At 45.0% G+C, this 17,315-nt stretch overlaps 1 protein-coding gene across 2 annotated transcripts in view; it reads right to left on the reverse strand.

The window, feature by feature from the left end:
* tpst1 (tyrosylprotein sulfotransferase 1) overlaps positions 1-17,315 on the reverse strand; it is a 45,856-nt gene continuing 28,541 nt past the window's right edge. Inside the window, exons 4-6 of one of the 2 annotated variants that reach the window (XM_006799332.2) lie at positions 1,316-1,366; positions 741-807; positions 1-464 (exon numbers count right to left, since the gene is read on the reverse strand). In XM_006799332.2, coding sequence (XP_006799395.2) covers positions 772-807; positions 1,316-1,366 — 87 coding nt within the window. In that variant the 3' untranslated portion in view covers positions 1-464; positions 741-771. The remainder of the gene's footprint in view (positions 465-740; positions 808-1,315; positions 1,367-17,315) is intronic. The other variant, XM_087841396.1, reaches the window with a different exon arrangement.

Consider the following 17,315-nt stretch of genomic DNA (forward strand, 5'->3'; position numbering starts at 1 on the left):
AAAAAAGCATCTTTTATCACGGTTGATACGTCAAACTGATCAGTACCCATGACATTGCACAATACAACGGCATGAAAAACAATAAAAAAAAGGAAATCATCATCAAAATAGGTATTGCATCTTCCAAAAGCTAATTTTCCATTCATAAATACTTTTCCTCTAAAAGGCCAGAAATGATTTCTACAAGCTGATGAGCATGACGCGACGTGAGAATGACGATCAGCAGACATTCAGTGGCGCTGACATCCATGTTTCTGTACAGTACGATGCTGAAGGCCGAGACTTCTGATGACAAGCAGTGGTCGCAGCCCACCTGTGTGTGTGTGTGTGTGTATTTATATATTGGGGGGGGCGTGTCCCAGCTGTGGTCATGTGACACTTGAGATGTGCCGAAGCTGAACGGGGCTGTGACATGACTGAGACGATATCGGCGATGCGCTGTTCCTTTGCAGCGAGTGGTGAGACTGTAAGCAAACCAAAAACAAGACTTTCAGTTGTTTATATTCTTATTGATAATTATTGGATTGCTGCAACACGACTTAAAGCAGATTTCTGCAGTATATCTTATAACGTGGTTACAGCAAACATTGGCCTCTGTGTTAATATCTGTAATCATAAATAGATATAGGAGCTCTTGCTTTATTTCACCGGTGTCTGTGTAAGCAGCAGTCCTGATGGACTCATTTTTAAACACGCAGCTAAACAGGAAGTGTATTTGTGAAATAAACTTGTGTCTGTACCTGTGTTTTGGTGCCCACGCTGCCTCTGCTCCTAACTGGGATTGGGTCTCTCTGCAGCCTTCTGGATCTGTACGGATGAACAGAAAGCGGGTTAGGTTTCCCCGTCAGCTCCTCTGTGATAAAGCGCTCGAGGGGGAAATGCAGAAGTTTGCATCGACACCCCCGAGAAGATGCTGACAGAAAGCCAAATCGCAGCGATTGACAGACAGACTGATTGCGTTTGGAAAAAAAGACAACTGAAAGCTTCTGTAACAGAAAACAGATGAATGCAACTGCCAGGAGGGGGCAGAGGTGCTCTTCAGCCAACATGAGGCTCTGAAACCAAGAGACGACACAGCAAAGAAAGACTACCGAAAAACAAGGAGGAAAAAAGGGGGGGGAGAAAAAAAAAGGAGGGGATTCATGAAGCAGAAACCGAAAATCAGGCTGTTAGATGGCTATAAACTCAAGAGGAGATGACTAACTGTGAGCAAATGGAAACCTGTCACGTGACTGTGCGCTGAGCTGCGTATGGTTCGACTCGTATGAGAACAAAATGAGGAAAAGCTCAACAACAGGCAGGATGGTTACTGTACCTGTGGCTGCTCTTTTAGGAAATCTGGGAGCTGAAATTCACCTTTATAGACCTGGAAAAACAAAGGGCCACATTTAGAGCTTCACAGTCAGCGCTGCACGGTTCAGCATCCGGGTTTCCATGGTGACATGTTAAAAATGTAAAATAGCATTATCCCCGCCTGAGTTCAAACTCAGCCGACAGAAAGAGATGGGGGAGGGAGACTGGAGGAGTTTCTGAAAACCAGCCACAGCAGGAGGCTGCCATGAAAGCATCAAACTGGAGGGAGGGGGGTGGCTGCAGGGCACACCTCTGCTGTGCATGTGGGATCCTCAGAATAGACACTGGGTGTTCCAGTAGTCCCATAAAAACACACAAATCACATTTCTCACAAACGAGTGCTTTAAGCTTCTCCCTCAAAGCTGGAGATAACAAAGGAAGGATGCTAGAGCTGCCGAGAGGAAACAGGAGGAAGCAAAGAGACAAAACGATACAAAGATTCACTAAAATGCTTCAATCCAGTTCGGCTTTCATCGTAGAGCTACATATGGTACAATCCTGGTATTGCTATAATATTTTGTCCCTCCTCTATGTTTTACATCTCCAGTGCCCAACAACAATAAGGCCGTGTCCAAATTCATGGGCTGCTTCCTCCTGAGGCCGCATTTGTAGACCGATTACGTCACAGCGACGCGCCGAAGGCTGTCCAAATTCGTAGACTCCTCCGAATGCAGCCGACAAATGCGTCCTCCTTTTCCCCGAATTTGAAGGATGGGTCGGGTGTGTCCTTCTTGGCCCACCATATCCCAGAATTCATAGCGGCCCAGCCAAACTCCAGTTTCCAACAATGGCGGCCGCTACTAAGTTTTAAAATTACTCTTACTAATCTTTCTGGGTCACAAAATAAACGTTTAACATATTTTCAGGCGAGAAAGTAGCTGTGTAAACATCAAATATCTGCTCGGTTTATCAAGATATCACATATTTGCAAAAGTGCTTCGACATTTTCGGAGCATCTGCTACCCACCAGCTTGATAGCTCGCCGGGAGCTCGAGGGTTACTGAAGCCGCCGAGAACGGCACAACTCCCGGCACATCATTTTCAGATCACCACAGAGTTTCGCTACTCAGGTTAAACGTAATATATAAGTCACTTAGACAACCTAAAATGTTATTGTTGGGCTTTTTTCAGTGTTTTATTTGTTCGTGAGTAAATCGGTTTGGCTGAGATTAAAGTTATTAGATTAGAGTAGATTAAATATAACTTTATTAATCCCCCGGGTGGGTTCCTCCTTGGTTTTCACACAGCTGACTAAACGTCAAACAGAAAACTGATTAAACAGAAGTGTGAGACGATCGAGAGTTTACTCCAGTGTCCTGTTATATTTTAGACAGCAAGGAGCAGACGGCCGAGTTTAAACTCCACCGAGACAGCGGTGATGCTAATCAGAAGGCTAGACCGTCCAATTTCACAGCCATTTACTTCCGGCCTACCCGACCTCCTGAGGACCCGGCCCACGTAGACCACGAAGGCCGGGTCCTCAGGAGGATGCAGCCCATGAATTTGGACACGACCTTAGACTCATCGGTTGACAACGTCCGACCTCGACTGGAGATATTTAACTCCAGCTCTAGTAAAGTCAGCTTTCCATGAGTTAACCACGGTGTTAACGTGGTAGCATGGATCCATCCTGCCCTGCATCAACGGAGTGCAGCTGGCGGTGCAGCGGTGAGGCGGATATGTTTTTGGCACACCAGTTGTTGGTGACCACGCCCATCATGTATCGATCTTCTGATATCTAACAAAGCTCGAATGGCATCCAGAGTCCCCGGATCTGTTTCTAATAGAGCAGATTTAGTCTGCGACACACACACAGACATTTACATAACATACAGCAGGAGTTCAAGCATCGCCTCCATCTGTCTCACTAACATGCCATCTTAAAGTGGTACCTATCCATTCGTATAGATGTTGGTGGAATAGTTACAGTAAGTAATCTCAGCCAACAGTTTGCTGCAGTATTTGACTGTTTTTGCACTTCTATCCTCACGGCAACATCAAAAGGCAGCAAAGCCAAATCTGAGGCTTTATGTAGGAAAATGTGAGTTTCCCCAATGCCAATAAAAAAAGTGATTCAGTATCAATGAAAAGTATTTGATTGAGTCTGTCGAGTTTATAAGTCCTGTGCTCAACATTGTGGAATTCACTGATTCAAACGTTCCCCCAAAACACAAACTCCCTCCTTAATCCCCCTGCGTGCCTTCATGCTTGCTTGCGTGTTAGTCTGAAATTGAGGCAGGGCCAGAGGGGGAGTGTAATCCGACATTACTTCCCAAGGCAGAGACAGAGAGGCGAGTGCATGTTTCTGATTTCCTCCCGGGTGCCATTTTGCAGCTCTCTCGGCGCTCAGAGGCTCCAGGCCAGACTGCTCCGAGCCTTCTGCTCAGACGGAGACGGAGAGCACGTGCAGGGGAAGTGGAGCATGTTCTACATCAGGACACACTCAGAATGCACACGCAGTAAATCCAAAGGATGTATAATTAAGATGTGTACAGATATATCGTCTAGATCGATCTGTCCTTGGGTGAGGAGATGGAACAAAGACCAGGCGACGTGCCTGCACGATGGGGTCGATGTAGGAAGAAGCCAGCTTGTTTTTGTGCGGCAGACTATGATTTGCAGGTCCATTACCTCACAAGGATGTGTTCAAATGCTCATGGACGGAGGAATATTCAGACTGGGAAAGATTTACCTTCTGTTCTATTCAGACAGATAAAACAATGTCTGCTAATACAGGCCACGCTCCAGCTTCCATCACGGTCACAAAGAGTTTCCCCTCAAATCTTCCCTGATAACATATCTGTTACCAAGTCTGTGTCCTCACTGCATATAATCCAAAGGGAGCTAAACTATCCGGTCGTTAAGTGATGACGTGACGAATCCTACTTCCTAAAGTAGTCTGCGTTTAGTATGGCTTTTGTGTTGTTAACATGTTAAATGTTTTGTATTTTCTTCTATTTAATCTCAAAAAGCTCCTAAAACAGTCAGTGATCACTGTTGACCTCCCTCGGCTTTTATTACCGCTAATCATTTATTTAAGCTCAGTTTTTAAACCCTTAGGATGTAACTACAGCCCAGCCCATGCAGCAGTATATGAATGACTAACCTCGTATTGTGGATGGATTATCTCAGTTGTTCTCCTGGATGAAGTTTGGTCCTTTTACAGCATCCTGCCATGCGTTAGCAAGTTAGCTTGTTTATATTATGCTAACATAGCTGTGTCGCTAGCGGTCACGTAGCACATCATTAAATACCAGCTAGCCAAACTTCAGTAACCCTACAAACGTCACTGCTGTTTAGTTTTCTGTCTTCATTTATGTTGGAAGTGATAACAGAGCTGTACGTTTGAATTTGTTTCCAAAACCCTGCAGTCAGGACATGCTATATTGTATTTAGATAGAAGTTAGCAGGAATTTCGCTCGCTAGCTTAGCTTAGCTAGCTTAGCTTAGCCAGCTTAGCTTAGCTAGCGAGCTAACTTCCTGCTAACTTCTAACTCCGTTAAATGTCATAAATTCCGTTTTCATGGATGCCTGGATGTTAAACTCAATTGTTACACCTGGTAGAGCAGAACGCTGATCATTTTATTAAAGATGAAAGACTTTAGACAGTTTTTCAACTCTCAGTAATGCCATAGTGATCGTTTGATATATGGACCTGCAGCGGAGTTTAGGCCCAGACACGGCTAGTGACGTCAGACTTAACGACCGGATAGTGTCATTGTGCTGTCAATGCTGCTGCTGGCCTGCTAAACCACTGATGCAGGTTTCCATGGTGTCTAGAAGAGGAGCCATCCTCACTTTAAGAAATACCAGAACGTCAGTGAGAAATCCAGAAGCACTCACTGTGAACAAATCCATTCTTTCCTTCGATTCAAGACTACAGAGATAATTGGACTACATATAAGATGGAGCTTTTTGGCCTAAGCTGCACCTTCATGTTCTCAGCTAACACTCTCATAATGACTTTATTCTCTCAAATGTGGTTTATTTTGTGAACATTTACACATTTGTGATGCAGCAGCATGAGAAAAGCCAGCTGTGCATTTATAATTACAGCCAAATAGCTTTCTGTTGATTCATCGATGAATTCGCTCACTTTTTGTAGCACTTTGAGATGTTTTGTTAATGTTCATTTATTACATAAACTCAATATGCTTATCATAAAACATAACATAAAAACCCATGTAGACTCATTCAAGTACTTTTTTTTAAAATTACCATGTACAGCGCACACGCACACACACACAGTTATTCGGTGTAAGCCTGATGGACAGTTGACCTCGGGTCAGTGGGCAGTTTGTTCCAGAGGTCCACTGTAACTAGTCGTGTTTCTATCCACTTACTGTAACTCACTTTTGCATAATTTTAAAAGATCTGCATTGCATCAGTTTTGCATGAAAACAAAAAATCAATCGAGCATTTCTGGTTGCTGCAGCGAGCCCCAAACAAAAGGTGTGTACGGTTGAACGAAAACCCTAGAAACCCTTGGCAGCTCACCTCAGAGTCGGGCTGAGCCAAGTCAGGGAGGGACTAACACGGTCGGGTCAGCCAAGCCGCCTGCTGGTACAAGCAGCAGGCCGGTCCGGTGTGGTAGTGCCAAACTAGAGCCTGCAGCGGCTCCGCCTCAGCATTGACTGCAGCGCCCTGTGACTAAGCTTCTGTCTCGGGGGGTAAACGTGCCAACGGCCCAGCGCCTTTGAAAAGTTGCCACTGCGGAGCAGCAGGGCCGAATGCTTCAGCTGCACACTTCCACTCTCGCTGGGACATCGTTACCTTTACAGAGTGCTTCTAGCTGATCGCACACTGAAGCTGATCGCACACTGAAGCTGCTCTGCAGACTCTGAGCTAACGTTTGTGCGTGAAGAGCAACTGGACGTGCTTCAGAAACCAGTTATCTCCCATTATCTCCCATTCAAGTTTCACCAAACAAACCAGAGAGAGAGAGAGAGAGAGAGAGAGAGAGAGAGAGAGAGAGACAGAGACAGAGACAGAGACAGAGACAGAGAGACAGACAGAGAGAGAGACAGACAGACAGAGAGAGAGAGAGAGAGACAGACAGACAGACAGACAGACAGACAGAGAGAGAGAGAAAGAGAGAGAGAGAGAGAGCGACAGAGAGAGACAGAGAGAGAGACAGACAGACAGAGAGAGACAGAGACACACAGAGACACAGAGAGACACAGAGAGACACACAGAGACAGAGAGACACACAGAGAGACACACACAGAGAGACACAGAGAGAGAGACAGAGAGAGAGACACAGAGAGAGACAGAGAGAGACACACAGAGAGAGACACACAGAGACACACAGAGAGAGACAGAGAGAGAGACACACAGAGACACACAGAGAGAGACAGAGAGAGAGACACACACAGAGAGAGACACACAGAGAGACAGAGAGAGACACAGACAGAGAGACAGACAGAGAGAGACACACAGACACACACAGAGAGAGACACACACAGAGAGAGACACACAGAGACACACAGAGAGAGACAGAGAGAGACACACACAGAGAGAGACACACAGAGACAGAGAGACACACAGAGAGACACACACAGAGAGACACAGAGAGAGAGACAGAGAGAGAGACACAGAGAGAGACAGAGAGAGACACACAGAGAGAGACACACAGAGACACACAGAGAGAGACAGAGAGAGAGACACACAGAGACACACAGAGAGAGACAGAGAGAGAGACACACACAGAGAGAGACACACAGAGAGACAGAGAGAGACACAGACAGAGAGACAGACAGAGAGAGACACACAGACACACACAGAGAGAGACACACACAGAGAGAGACACACAGAGACACACAGAGAGAGACAGAGAGAGACACACACAGAGAGAGACACACAGAGAGACAGAAAGAGAGAGACACACAGAGAGAGACACACAGAGAGACAGAAAGAGAGAGACACACAGAGAGAGACACACAGAGAGACAGAAAGAGAGAGACACACAGAGAGAGACAGACAGAGAGAGACACACACAGAGAGAGACACACAGAGAGACAGAAAGAGAGAGACACACAGAGACACACAGAGAGAGACACAGAGAGAGACAGACAGAGAGAGACACACAGAGAGACACAGAGAGAGACAGACAGAGACACACAGAGAGAGAGACACACACAGAGAGAGACAGAGAGAGACACACAGAGAGACACACACAGAGAGAGACACACAGAGAGAGACACAGAGAGACAGACAGAGAGAGACACACAGAGAGACACACAGAGAGACACACAGAGAGACACACAGAGACACAGAGAGACACACACAGAGAGAGACACACAGAGAGAGACACACAGAGAGAGACACACAGAGAGAGACACACAGAGAGACACACAGAGAGAGACACACAGAGACACAGAGAGACAGACAGAGAGAGACACAGAGAGAGAGACACAGAGAGACAGACAGAAACAGAGAGAGAGACAGAGAGAGACAGACAGAGAGAGACACAGAGAGACACACAGAGAGAGACACAGAGAGACACACAGAGAGACAGAGAGAAACAGAGAGAGAGAGAGAGACAGAGAGAGAAAGACAGAGAGAGAGACACACAGAGAGACAGAGAGAGAGACAGAGAGACACACACAGAGAGACACAGAGACAGAGAGACACACAGAGACACACAGACAGAGAGACACACAGAGAGACACAGAGAGAGAGACACACAGAGAGACAGAGAGAGAGACACACAGAGAGACAGAGAGAGAGACAGAGAGAGAGACACACAGAGACACAGACAGAGACACAGACAGAGAGACAGACAGAGAGAGACACAGAGAGAGAGACACACAGACACACAGAGAGAGACACACACAGAGAGAGACACACAGAGACACAGAGAGAGACACACAGAGAGAGACAGAGAGAGACACAAACAGAGAGACACACACAGAGAGACACACAGAGAGACACAGAGAGAGACAGACAGAGACACACAGAGAGAGAGACACACACAGAGAGAGACACACACAGAGAGACACACAGAGACACAGAGAGACAGACAGAGAGACACACAGAGACACAGAGAGACAGACAGAGAGAGACAGACAGAGAGAGACACACAGAGAGAGACAGACAGAGAGAGACACACAGAGAGAGACACAGAGAGACAGAGAGAAACAGAGAGAGAGAGAGAGAGACAGAGAGAAACAGAGAGAGAGACAGAGAGAGACAGACAGAGAGAGGCAGAGAGAAACAGAGACAGAGACAGAGAGAAACAGAGAGAGACAGAGAGAGACCGACAGAGAGAGACACAGAGAGAGACACAGAGAGAGAGAGAGAGAGAGAGAGAGAGAGAGAGAGAGAGAGAGAGAGACAGAGAGAAACAGAGAGAGAGACACAGAGAGACACACAGAGAGAGACACAGAGAGACACACAGAGAGAGACACAGAGAGACAGACAGAGAGAGACACAGAGAGACAGACAGAGAGAGACACACACAGAGAGAGACACACAGAGACAGACAGAGAGAGAGAGAGAGAGAGAGAGAGAGAGAGAGAGAGAGAGAGAGAGAGAGACAGAGAGAAACAGAGAGAGAGACAGACAGAGAGACAGAGAGAGAGAGCACATAACAGCAAATGTTTTCATTGGTGGACAGTGGACCCCTCAACAAAAGTTTATATCGGAATAGAGATAACTGAAAACTTTCCCAACATCCAGGATGAAGCTGTGATCAAATGTGACAAATGTTAAGCTGGTTGCATTCTTATCAGAAGAAAACTACAACTAAGCACAAAAAGGCACTACAGTGACAGCTGATCTCTCATGGATTCAGGTGGAGCAGGCTACAACAACCCTGATATCTGTTAGGACAAGCACGCCTATGCTAATGTGCTACCAAACAAGCTGAAGCTGATAAATAATAAAGAAACTCAGTGTAAGGACTACACGCATCATCTGACACAGCTTTGCTGCTTTGATTACAGCTGTGCAGCTAAATTATAGCTTTCCTTTTGTTGTACATAACAAGCAAGCACAGCAAAATATAACCTCCACTAATATAATGGGAAAATATAGAAGCTCAAGTCTTGAGCTGAGCTGAAACAGTAAGAAGCAGCGATCGAGAAGTTCTTCATTCAAGTCCTAATGAGGCCACAGTTTCATGGATACGACTTTCTGCTGAGGTCTGAGAGCCAAAGAGCACTGACCATAGCCCAGAATCAATTTGATTAGCCTGCCCATCATTATGAAGGACGAGGTCCAGCCACAGAAGAAAAGCCCGACACAGCAGACGAGGAAGTCTACAAGCATTATTATCTCGTCTCGCTACCAAATCATCTCATTATTTTTACAGTGGCAAAACTGAGAATATATTGATCCCAATATCCATTTCTCACCAGGGATCAGAGCAACTGCAAAGCCACTTAAAAGCTATTGATTGTGGCTTCAAGAGCCAGGCCTGATGAGCGTCATTTACAGCGAGCTTAAATAGCCTGAAGCACAGACAAAGCTGAGGTCCAAGTCAACGGGTCAGATTTTAAAACATGACCCAGGAGGACGCTGGGGTTCAGCTTTTTAGCCAGCTCAGGAAGCACAGACAGTGGCTGAAGTTCTGACACTACGCTGTGCAAAGTAGCTTTGCATTATGGCTTTATACCATGTGTCCAGCAGGGACGAAGCTAAAGAACCGACAATATGGTAAATGGTAAATGGACTGGTTCTTATATAGCGCTTTTCTACTCTTCTGAGCACTCAAAGCGCTTTACACAACTTGTGCATTCACCCATTCACACCCATTCGCACAAGCACATTTCTCTAGGTGCTTTCTAGATAACATTCACACACATTCATACTCCGATGGACGCATCGGAGAGCAATTTGGGGTTAGTATCTTGCCCAAGGATATTTGGCATGCAGACTAGGAGAAGCCAGGAATCGAACCACCAACCTTCCGATCAGTAGATGATGACCTGCTCTACCACCTGAGCTACAGCCACCCTAAATCACCCTATATCAGAGCAGTCTGCATCATCAGCTGTTACGTGTCGTTTTCAATGCTGCCCCAACTGACAGTACAAGCTAAAACAGCAAACTCAAACACTGCGGCATCACTAAGAGTTACAAACTGTCTAAAATCTTTCATCTTTAATAAAATGATGAGTGTGACTGCTTCACCAGGTGCAACAACCAGGTTTAACAAAAACAGGACTAGTATAACGGCGTTAGCGCACTAGCTTCCATCTAAAGACGATACACCGTGTTCTGGCTGAGGGAAACTAAAACACAGCTCTGCTATCACCTCAGAAAAGAAGAAATGAAGTACTGGGCCTACTGGGGGTTGGGCTAGAGCACATCCAGGCTACACTACAGAGATGTTATCTTTTGAGGGGGGAGGGAGGCCCCGCTCTCTGCTGAGGCTACTGCCCCTGTGACCTGGGCCCAGATAAGCAGAAGAAAACAGATGGATGAAAAGATGGACGGATGACTTTAGTTTGGTTCTCAATACATATAAAGTGATGGAAACTGCACGAGAAGTTCCTGATATTTCCAAGGTTGAATAAAAACAAAGGCTTGGGGGAGATAAACATCAACCACAGAGTCACTCCTGCTTATACCTATAATCCACAGGGCTCCTCACTCACAGTAAGAGCAACAAAGCACGAGTGAGATAAGGCTGATCCTAACAGGTCAGGCTTCCTTAATCCTTTGCATCGTCCTCCGAGTCTACACAATGCAAACATTCAGCTCAGCCACTCCTTCCAAACCATTTCTCTGCTGTGCAGTTCGATCCGAGCTGCACACTCTGGTGAAATGGGGCTGAGGAGAAGAAACTGAGGGTAAATATTTGGATGGGGTTGGGTGAAGATTGAAGACAGAGCATTTCCACATGTCGCTTCATCATCCAGTGAGGTAGCTGAGGGCTGGTTGCCAGATGTCTTATGCAATGCAACAAAAAATTTGGGTGGGGGGCGATTACTAATAGTCTAAGGGGGTGGATGTCTTCAGGACATGGTGAACTTTTTGTTTTGTATCACTTTTAAAAGAGAAAGGCTATAACAATAATGATAAAAGCCAGAAGAACAAATAACTGAATGGATGAAAACAAACAGGGTTGCGCTGATGCAGAGGAGGAAAAACAACCTCACTTTTCTCATCCACCAACATTAATGGGTGAAGCAACAACATAAATCCTGGAAAGGAAAATCCTGAGATGGAACGAAGATTTTTCAGATAATAGTCAAATTGGCAAGTTTTTCCAGATCACTTGCTTTCACAATTACTTGCTTATGGCCATTTTTGCAAACGATTCCCCTATTCCCTCCTCGAATGACTTCACCACGTTGTGTAGCGTCATTTAGCTGGCAGGAAACATGGCGCCTAAGTGGCATGAAAGGGAGGAAACACTACGAATATGCAAAAGGTAACTAATCAACTAACAGTGCATATTATGTTAGTGCGATCTGCCTTATTACAAAACCTGCCATTACTGTGCATTTAGGTGACCATGATGAGACAGAGTCTGGCTCAGATGCTGGCAGTTCTCGCTGCAGTCTACCGGCAGCGTCTCCTTTCAGGCCAGGATAGACGAATGTCACCGAGCAGAGACTCAGTTTGTGGTCAAAGGCTTGCAGCCGTTTGCCACAGCAGATGCAGAGTTTAGATAAGTGAATGTGTTTAATTGTAGGCAGGGACATTACTGGATATTCTTGTGTAATTGCTACAGAAGAATATTTATTTTATTATTTTACATTTACAATTTTCTTTCTTTCTGTGACACCCCATTGAAGAGCCGTAGGCTGTGGATCTCTTAAGATCTCACTGTTGGGTTTGTAAGGCCATGTTACTCCTAATTTCTATCTTGTTCAAAGAGAAGATATAAAACAAAGTTCTAAGCTAATCGACCTTAGTGTTCTCCTTTTTAAAAAGAATCGATAAAGAATCGAAAATGGAATCAGAATCGTGAAAATCTTATCAATACCCATCCCTACTTATGGCCTTTAAAGGTTCCCCTGTCATAACATCTGTATGATGGGTAAACTTTTTTAAAGAACTTGTTCATCTTGATGCTGGTAAGACGTAAAGTTAAGAGTACAACTGTTTTCAGTGCGTGCTGATAATGAGCTGCAGCTGGTGTCTGCTGGGCTTCACCTCCAGCAAACCGGACCTCATGAGTGGGAGAGTGCATGTGTGGACTATTGACGATGCCTAAACTCAAGGATTCGAAATAAAGAGTGCTAAACCAAAGTCCATCATCATTGTGGCTATATCTATATGCACACGTCAACAAGAGCTCTGCAGTTCCAGCATGCTCTTTGTGGCATGCTCATCTGCTGCAGGTTTGGGTTAGTATGGTAATGCATGGAGGCCATGGTCTCCAGCTGCATTAGGTTGGGATCAGACTCCCTGCAGGACACATCCATCTGCAGAAGCTACTGATTGCTATCAATCTAGCAGCTGAGAGGAAAAATGAGAACAGAAGTTGAAAATGCTCTGCCAAATGATGGAGCTAGCAACTTCAATGTTTTCAGAAATATGTCTGTGAAGGTTCTCAGTCATCCAGGTCATCGTAGTCAAAGGAGCTTGCAAAGAAAAGCGTCTGGACTTCTTTAAGTTACTTGAAGACGTTTCACCTTCATCCGAGAAGCTTCTTCAGTTCTAAGGTCAAATGGTGGAGAGTCCCAGATATAAACCTGGTGGGAGTGTCCCCCCACAGAGGGACAAAAGGACACAACACAACACAGAAGAGCCACCTCCACTGGACAAGATTCAGCTGTCCATCTGCATCTTAAGGTCAAAGGTCACTCTTTCGAGGATGCCAATGTTCACATTTTGGACAGAGAGGACAGATGGTTTGAAAGAGGAGTGAAAGAAGCATCTATGTCCACTGTGAGCGACCATCTTTGAACAGAGGCGGCGGTTTACGACACCAACTCTCTGCCATCTATAATCCAGTTTTGAGTTCCCTCCCCAGACGCCTTAACGCCCACTCACACCCTGGGCCATCTGACCTCAGGAATTCGCATGATAAGGTGGGGCCAGGTTTCACAATGAGCTCACCTGAAACTCTGGCTGATTGGGACCCACACCCAGTTCCACACCTTGGCTCAGGCGATTAGAGGATCATCAGGGGGTCCTTTTGTCCCTCTGTGGGGGGAAACTCCCACCAGGTTTATATCTGGGACTCTCCACCATTTGACCTTAGAACTGAAGAAGCTTCTCAGATGAAGGTGAAACGTCTTCAAGGAAGTTAAAGAAGTCCAGACGCTTTTCTTTGCAAGCTCCTTTGACTTTTCAGAAATATGTTACCAAGTATACTTTGGGAACAGCTGGCATACCTGGCCTTCCCAAATAGGATTCTTATAAGAAACCCTACAATATCATATATTTATAATGCAGGGGTGGGCAACTCCAGGCCTCGAAGGCCGGTGTCCTGCAGGTTTTAGATGTGTCCTTGATCCAACACAGCTGATTCAAATTGCTAAATGTTCTCCTCAACATGTCTTGAAGTTCTCCAGAGGCCTGGTAATGACCGAATCATGTGATTCAGGTGTGTTGACCCAGGGTGAGATCTAAAACCTACAGGACACCGGCCCTCGAGGCCTGGAGTTCCCCACCCCTGATGTATTGTAAAATCTGTAGGCAAACAGACTGCAGAGCACTGTGACAGTCTGTTCGTTTGTCTAGAGCTGGTCCTGCTTTGTATACAAGAACTGTGGGCCAAGAGGGAGGGAACACAGAGGACAAATAAACAACATAACCTCTGCAGCTGGCTCGGGATCGCACTGATCATGTGCAGATTTACACAACATACATCTGACAACGAGGCACGCAAGTTTACTGTGAGCACTGTGAGGAACCGCCACACTGACATGATTATTTACTGCATCCAAATTATGCAAACAGGACCACCGTGCACGACACAGTGACAACATGGAGGAAACAGCATGGAGAGCTGAGCATGCAGGCCTTGACAGCAAACTGGTAACACGCAGGAGTGCAGTGCAACACAGCAGGAAACGTTGCGATTTTAGGAGCTGTTCACTAACACAATGGAGCGTCACAAAAAACACTGCAGCTGCATGCAAACATGGAAGCATCAGCATCGACGAGCCACATCTGTGATGTGTGCTGCAGTTAATATTCATCGATATGCTGAATATGACGATCCAGTTATATACTCTGTTGCACCAAGTTGGTGACTGGATAGAATATTTCCACTTTAAACTTCATGAAGCGAGCTTTGCAAATCTTTCTCTAAAGTTTCCATCTCTCTGTGGTCAGACAGATTATTCCCAAGAAACACGCCAAAGCCCTCTCTCCGCTCACATCTTATACTCCAAAATGTTTCCATTCAGGTCATTACGCTCCTGACGAGTAAAAATAGCATCAAGATGAATTCATTCTTCACCTTCTCTCCTTCAAGTCCTGTTCTAACAAATGGAAAAGCAATCCAAACATTAAACACAAACCCGACACGCAACTTTTTCAAAGCCACCACTTTGAGTGCATCTCAGTTATCAGCCTACCTGCTAAGGTCTCACTGAAAGGTCAGATTCTCACTCTCTGGTGCTTTGACGTGACCAGGGAAACACTTTGGAAACGGTACTGATGCTGGCTCGAACTTAGCCACAGGTTATCTTGAGAGATGATCTCCCAATTTATGACACATTAAACCTAAAACTTAAGAGGCTTCCCAAGTCCTCACACACACACTTGTATACCACATGTATAAAGTTTATACTCATATGAGATGCACAGCAGCTTAACTTTATGGTAAACTCCATATTTTAAATGGCAGGCGTAAGACTTTGGGAAATACCTTGATGTTTGTTTGAAGAGATGAACAAGCATGTGGCACAGATGCCGACAGCCTCCACAGATGGACAGACAAAAACACCCAGAGAAGAAAAAGCTCTGTGCTTTCAGCTTGGAAGCAACAAGTCAGACAAAAATGTTTGGACAGCAGTCTGATAGGGTGAGAGGTCAAGCCTGGAAAAACACACTAATCGTCCATGTGAGGCATTCTTCATCGTTCCAGCACTAAACTACTAATCCAACTGTGAACAAGAGTTCAAGGAGCACGGCTTGTCTACCTTGTCTTCTTACCAGTGATTACAATACTCTACTAACACCAGTCTACCAGCAGCAGACAGCTTGGACCATCAATCAATCACAGAATGGAATTCCACACTAATGGAAACTACAGCCTCCCTAAACTCTGAGTACCAGACGCCACAGGCACCAAGTGCAAGTCTTCCCAGTGGTCCTAATGCCTTACAAGAATTCAGATTAGTTCCATGACGACTTGATGCTAGCATCTCTTATTAGAAAAAAGAAAATCTGACACACTGAGAAAACAGGTATCCAAGTAACAGGGAGACCTTGAAATAAAAATTAATTCCTGTCGCCAGACATGCAGTTTAAAACTCAAAGAGTGGGGCTGCAGAGGCACGTCAGCTGATAGCACTGCCTGAGAAAAGGGGTTCAATAAAACATATCCTGCTCCACAAATAACTATTGAGGGTTACACGTCTGGCAAGGACACGACTATGACAGCAAGTGCTTAAGCAGCAGCACGTTTATCTGATGTCAGCCATGAACTGTTCGTTTGGTGGTGTTCCTGTCCCTGCTCTTACCCACAGGTCAGGCTGTTTACAGGCAGTGAAAGCAGACGTGTACAGACATAAAAAAGTGTCTCTGGACACAAGCTTAAAGTGGTACTGGAACAGTGCACAGCAGCAGTAGTTCATGCAGTAAAGTAGGAGCAGCTTTAATGGTAATAAAAATAGTTACATTATCAACATAAAGTACTCCAAAGTGCAATGTCTGTTTCTACTGCAATCCCACATTCAAGAGTTAATCACACAAACAGACTGCCTGCAAAGGGAAGAGCATTAGAGACATGTGAAAGCAGAATATTCAAAATGGATATGGATCAAAAACATCGCCCGACTTTGAATCCCAAGCAAGTGTCAAGCTTAACCATACAACTATATCCTATACCCTTTATACTTCAACTACACATCTTGTTGTGTATATATGTATATCTATATCTGTCTATCTCTATATCTATCCATCCATCTTCATCCGCTTTATCCGAGGCCGGGTCGCAGGGGCAGCAGCCTAAGCAAAGAGGCCCAGACCTCCCTCTCTCCCCTATCTATCTATTTATCTCTATATCTCTATCTCTATATCTATCTATATCTATATCTCTATATATCTATCTCTATATATCTATATCTCTATAGATATATAGAGATAGATATATAGAGATAGATATATAGAGATAGATATGTGCTACAGTGCAGTTTTTGGATTTTACTTTCATTTGTAAATTATTCATTTGAAACTGACCAAAGAAATTAGTTTTGCATGCTGCAAAATGTCCTCGGTAAAGGCAGATTGTCATTTATTGTCTAGACCAGGGGCGGGGAAGTCCAGGCTTTAAGGGCCGGTGTCCTGCAGGGTTTAGATCTCACCCTGGGTCAGCATACCTGAATCCAATGATTCGTTTATCACCAGGCCTCTGGAGAACCTTAACACATTTAAATCAGCTGTGTTGGATCAAGGACACATCTAAAACCTGCAGGACACCGGCCCTCGAGGCCTGGACTTCCCCCACCCCAGCTGTAGACCATACACTCAAGCTAAGGTAACTCTGATGACATCATTATGTCTTTATTGCAGTTAATTTTTAAAACTTGACTAAGATCACAGAATCAGTGAAAATATAAAATATTTGCTATTCCATAATCTCTTGTGAGCACAGTACAGAGTGTTGTAGTAACATACACTTCATCTTGTATCTTCGTATTGTCTTTGGACAAGATACTGGGTTTGTGTCCACATCGTTAATACTGAGGCTCATTGTGTTTGATCACACTTTCTAGACACTGTTCCTACCATGAAAATCATTTAGTGGACAGCAAAGGCAGAGTTTTAGAGTTTAAAGAGGGAAAAAGACAAACTCAAAATAAGTCAGGTGAAGCATGTGTCGGGGA

This window comes from Neolamprologus brichardi, chromosome 1 (genome assembly GCF_056152115.1).
Source record: "Neolamprologus brichardi isolate AB-2024 chromosome 1, ASM5615211v1, whole genome shotgun sequence".
Taxonomy (NCBI): Eukaryota; Metazoa; Chordata; class Actinopteri; order Cichliformes; family Cichlidae; genus Neolamprologus; species Neolamprologus brichardi.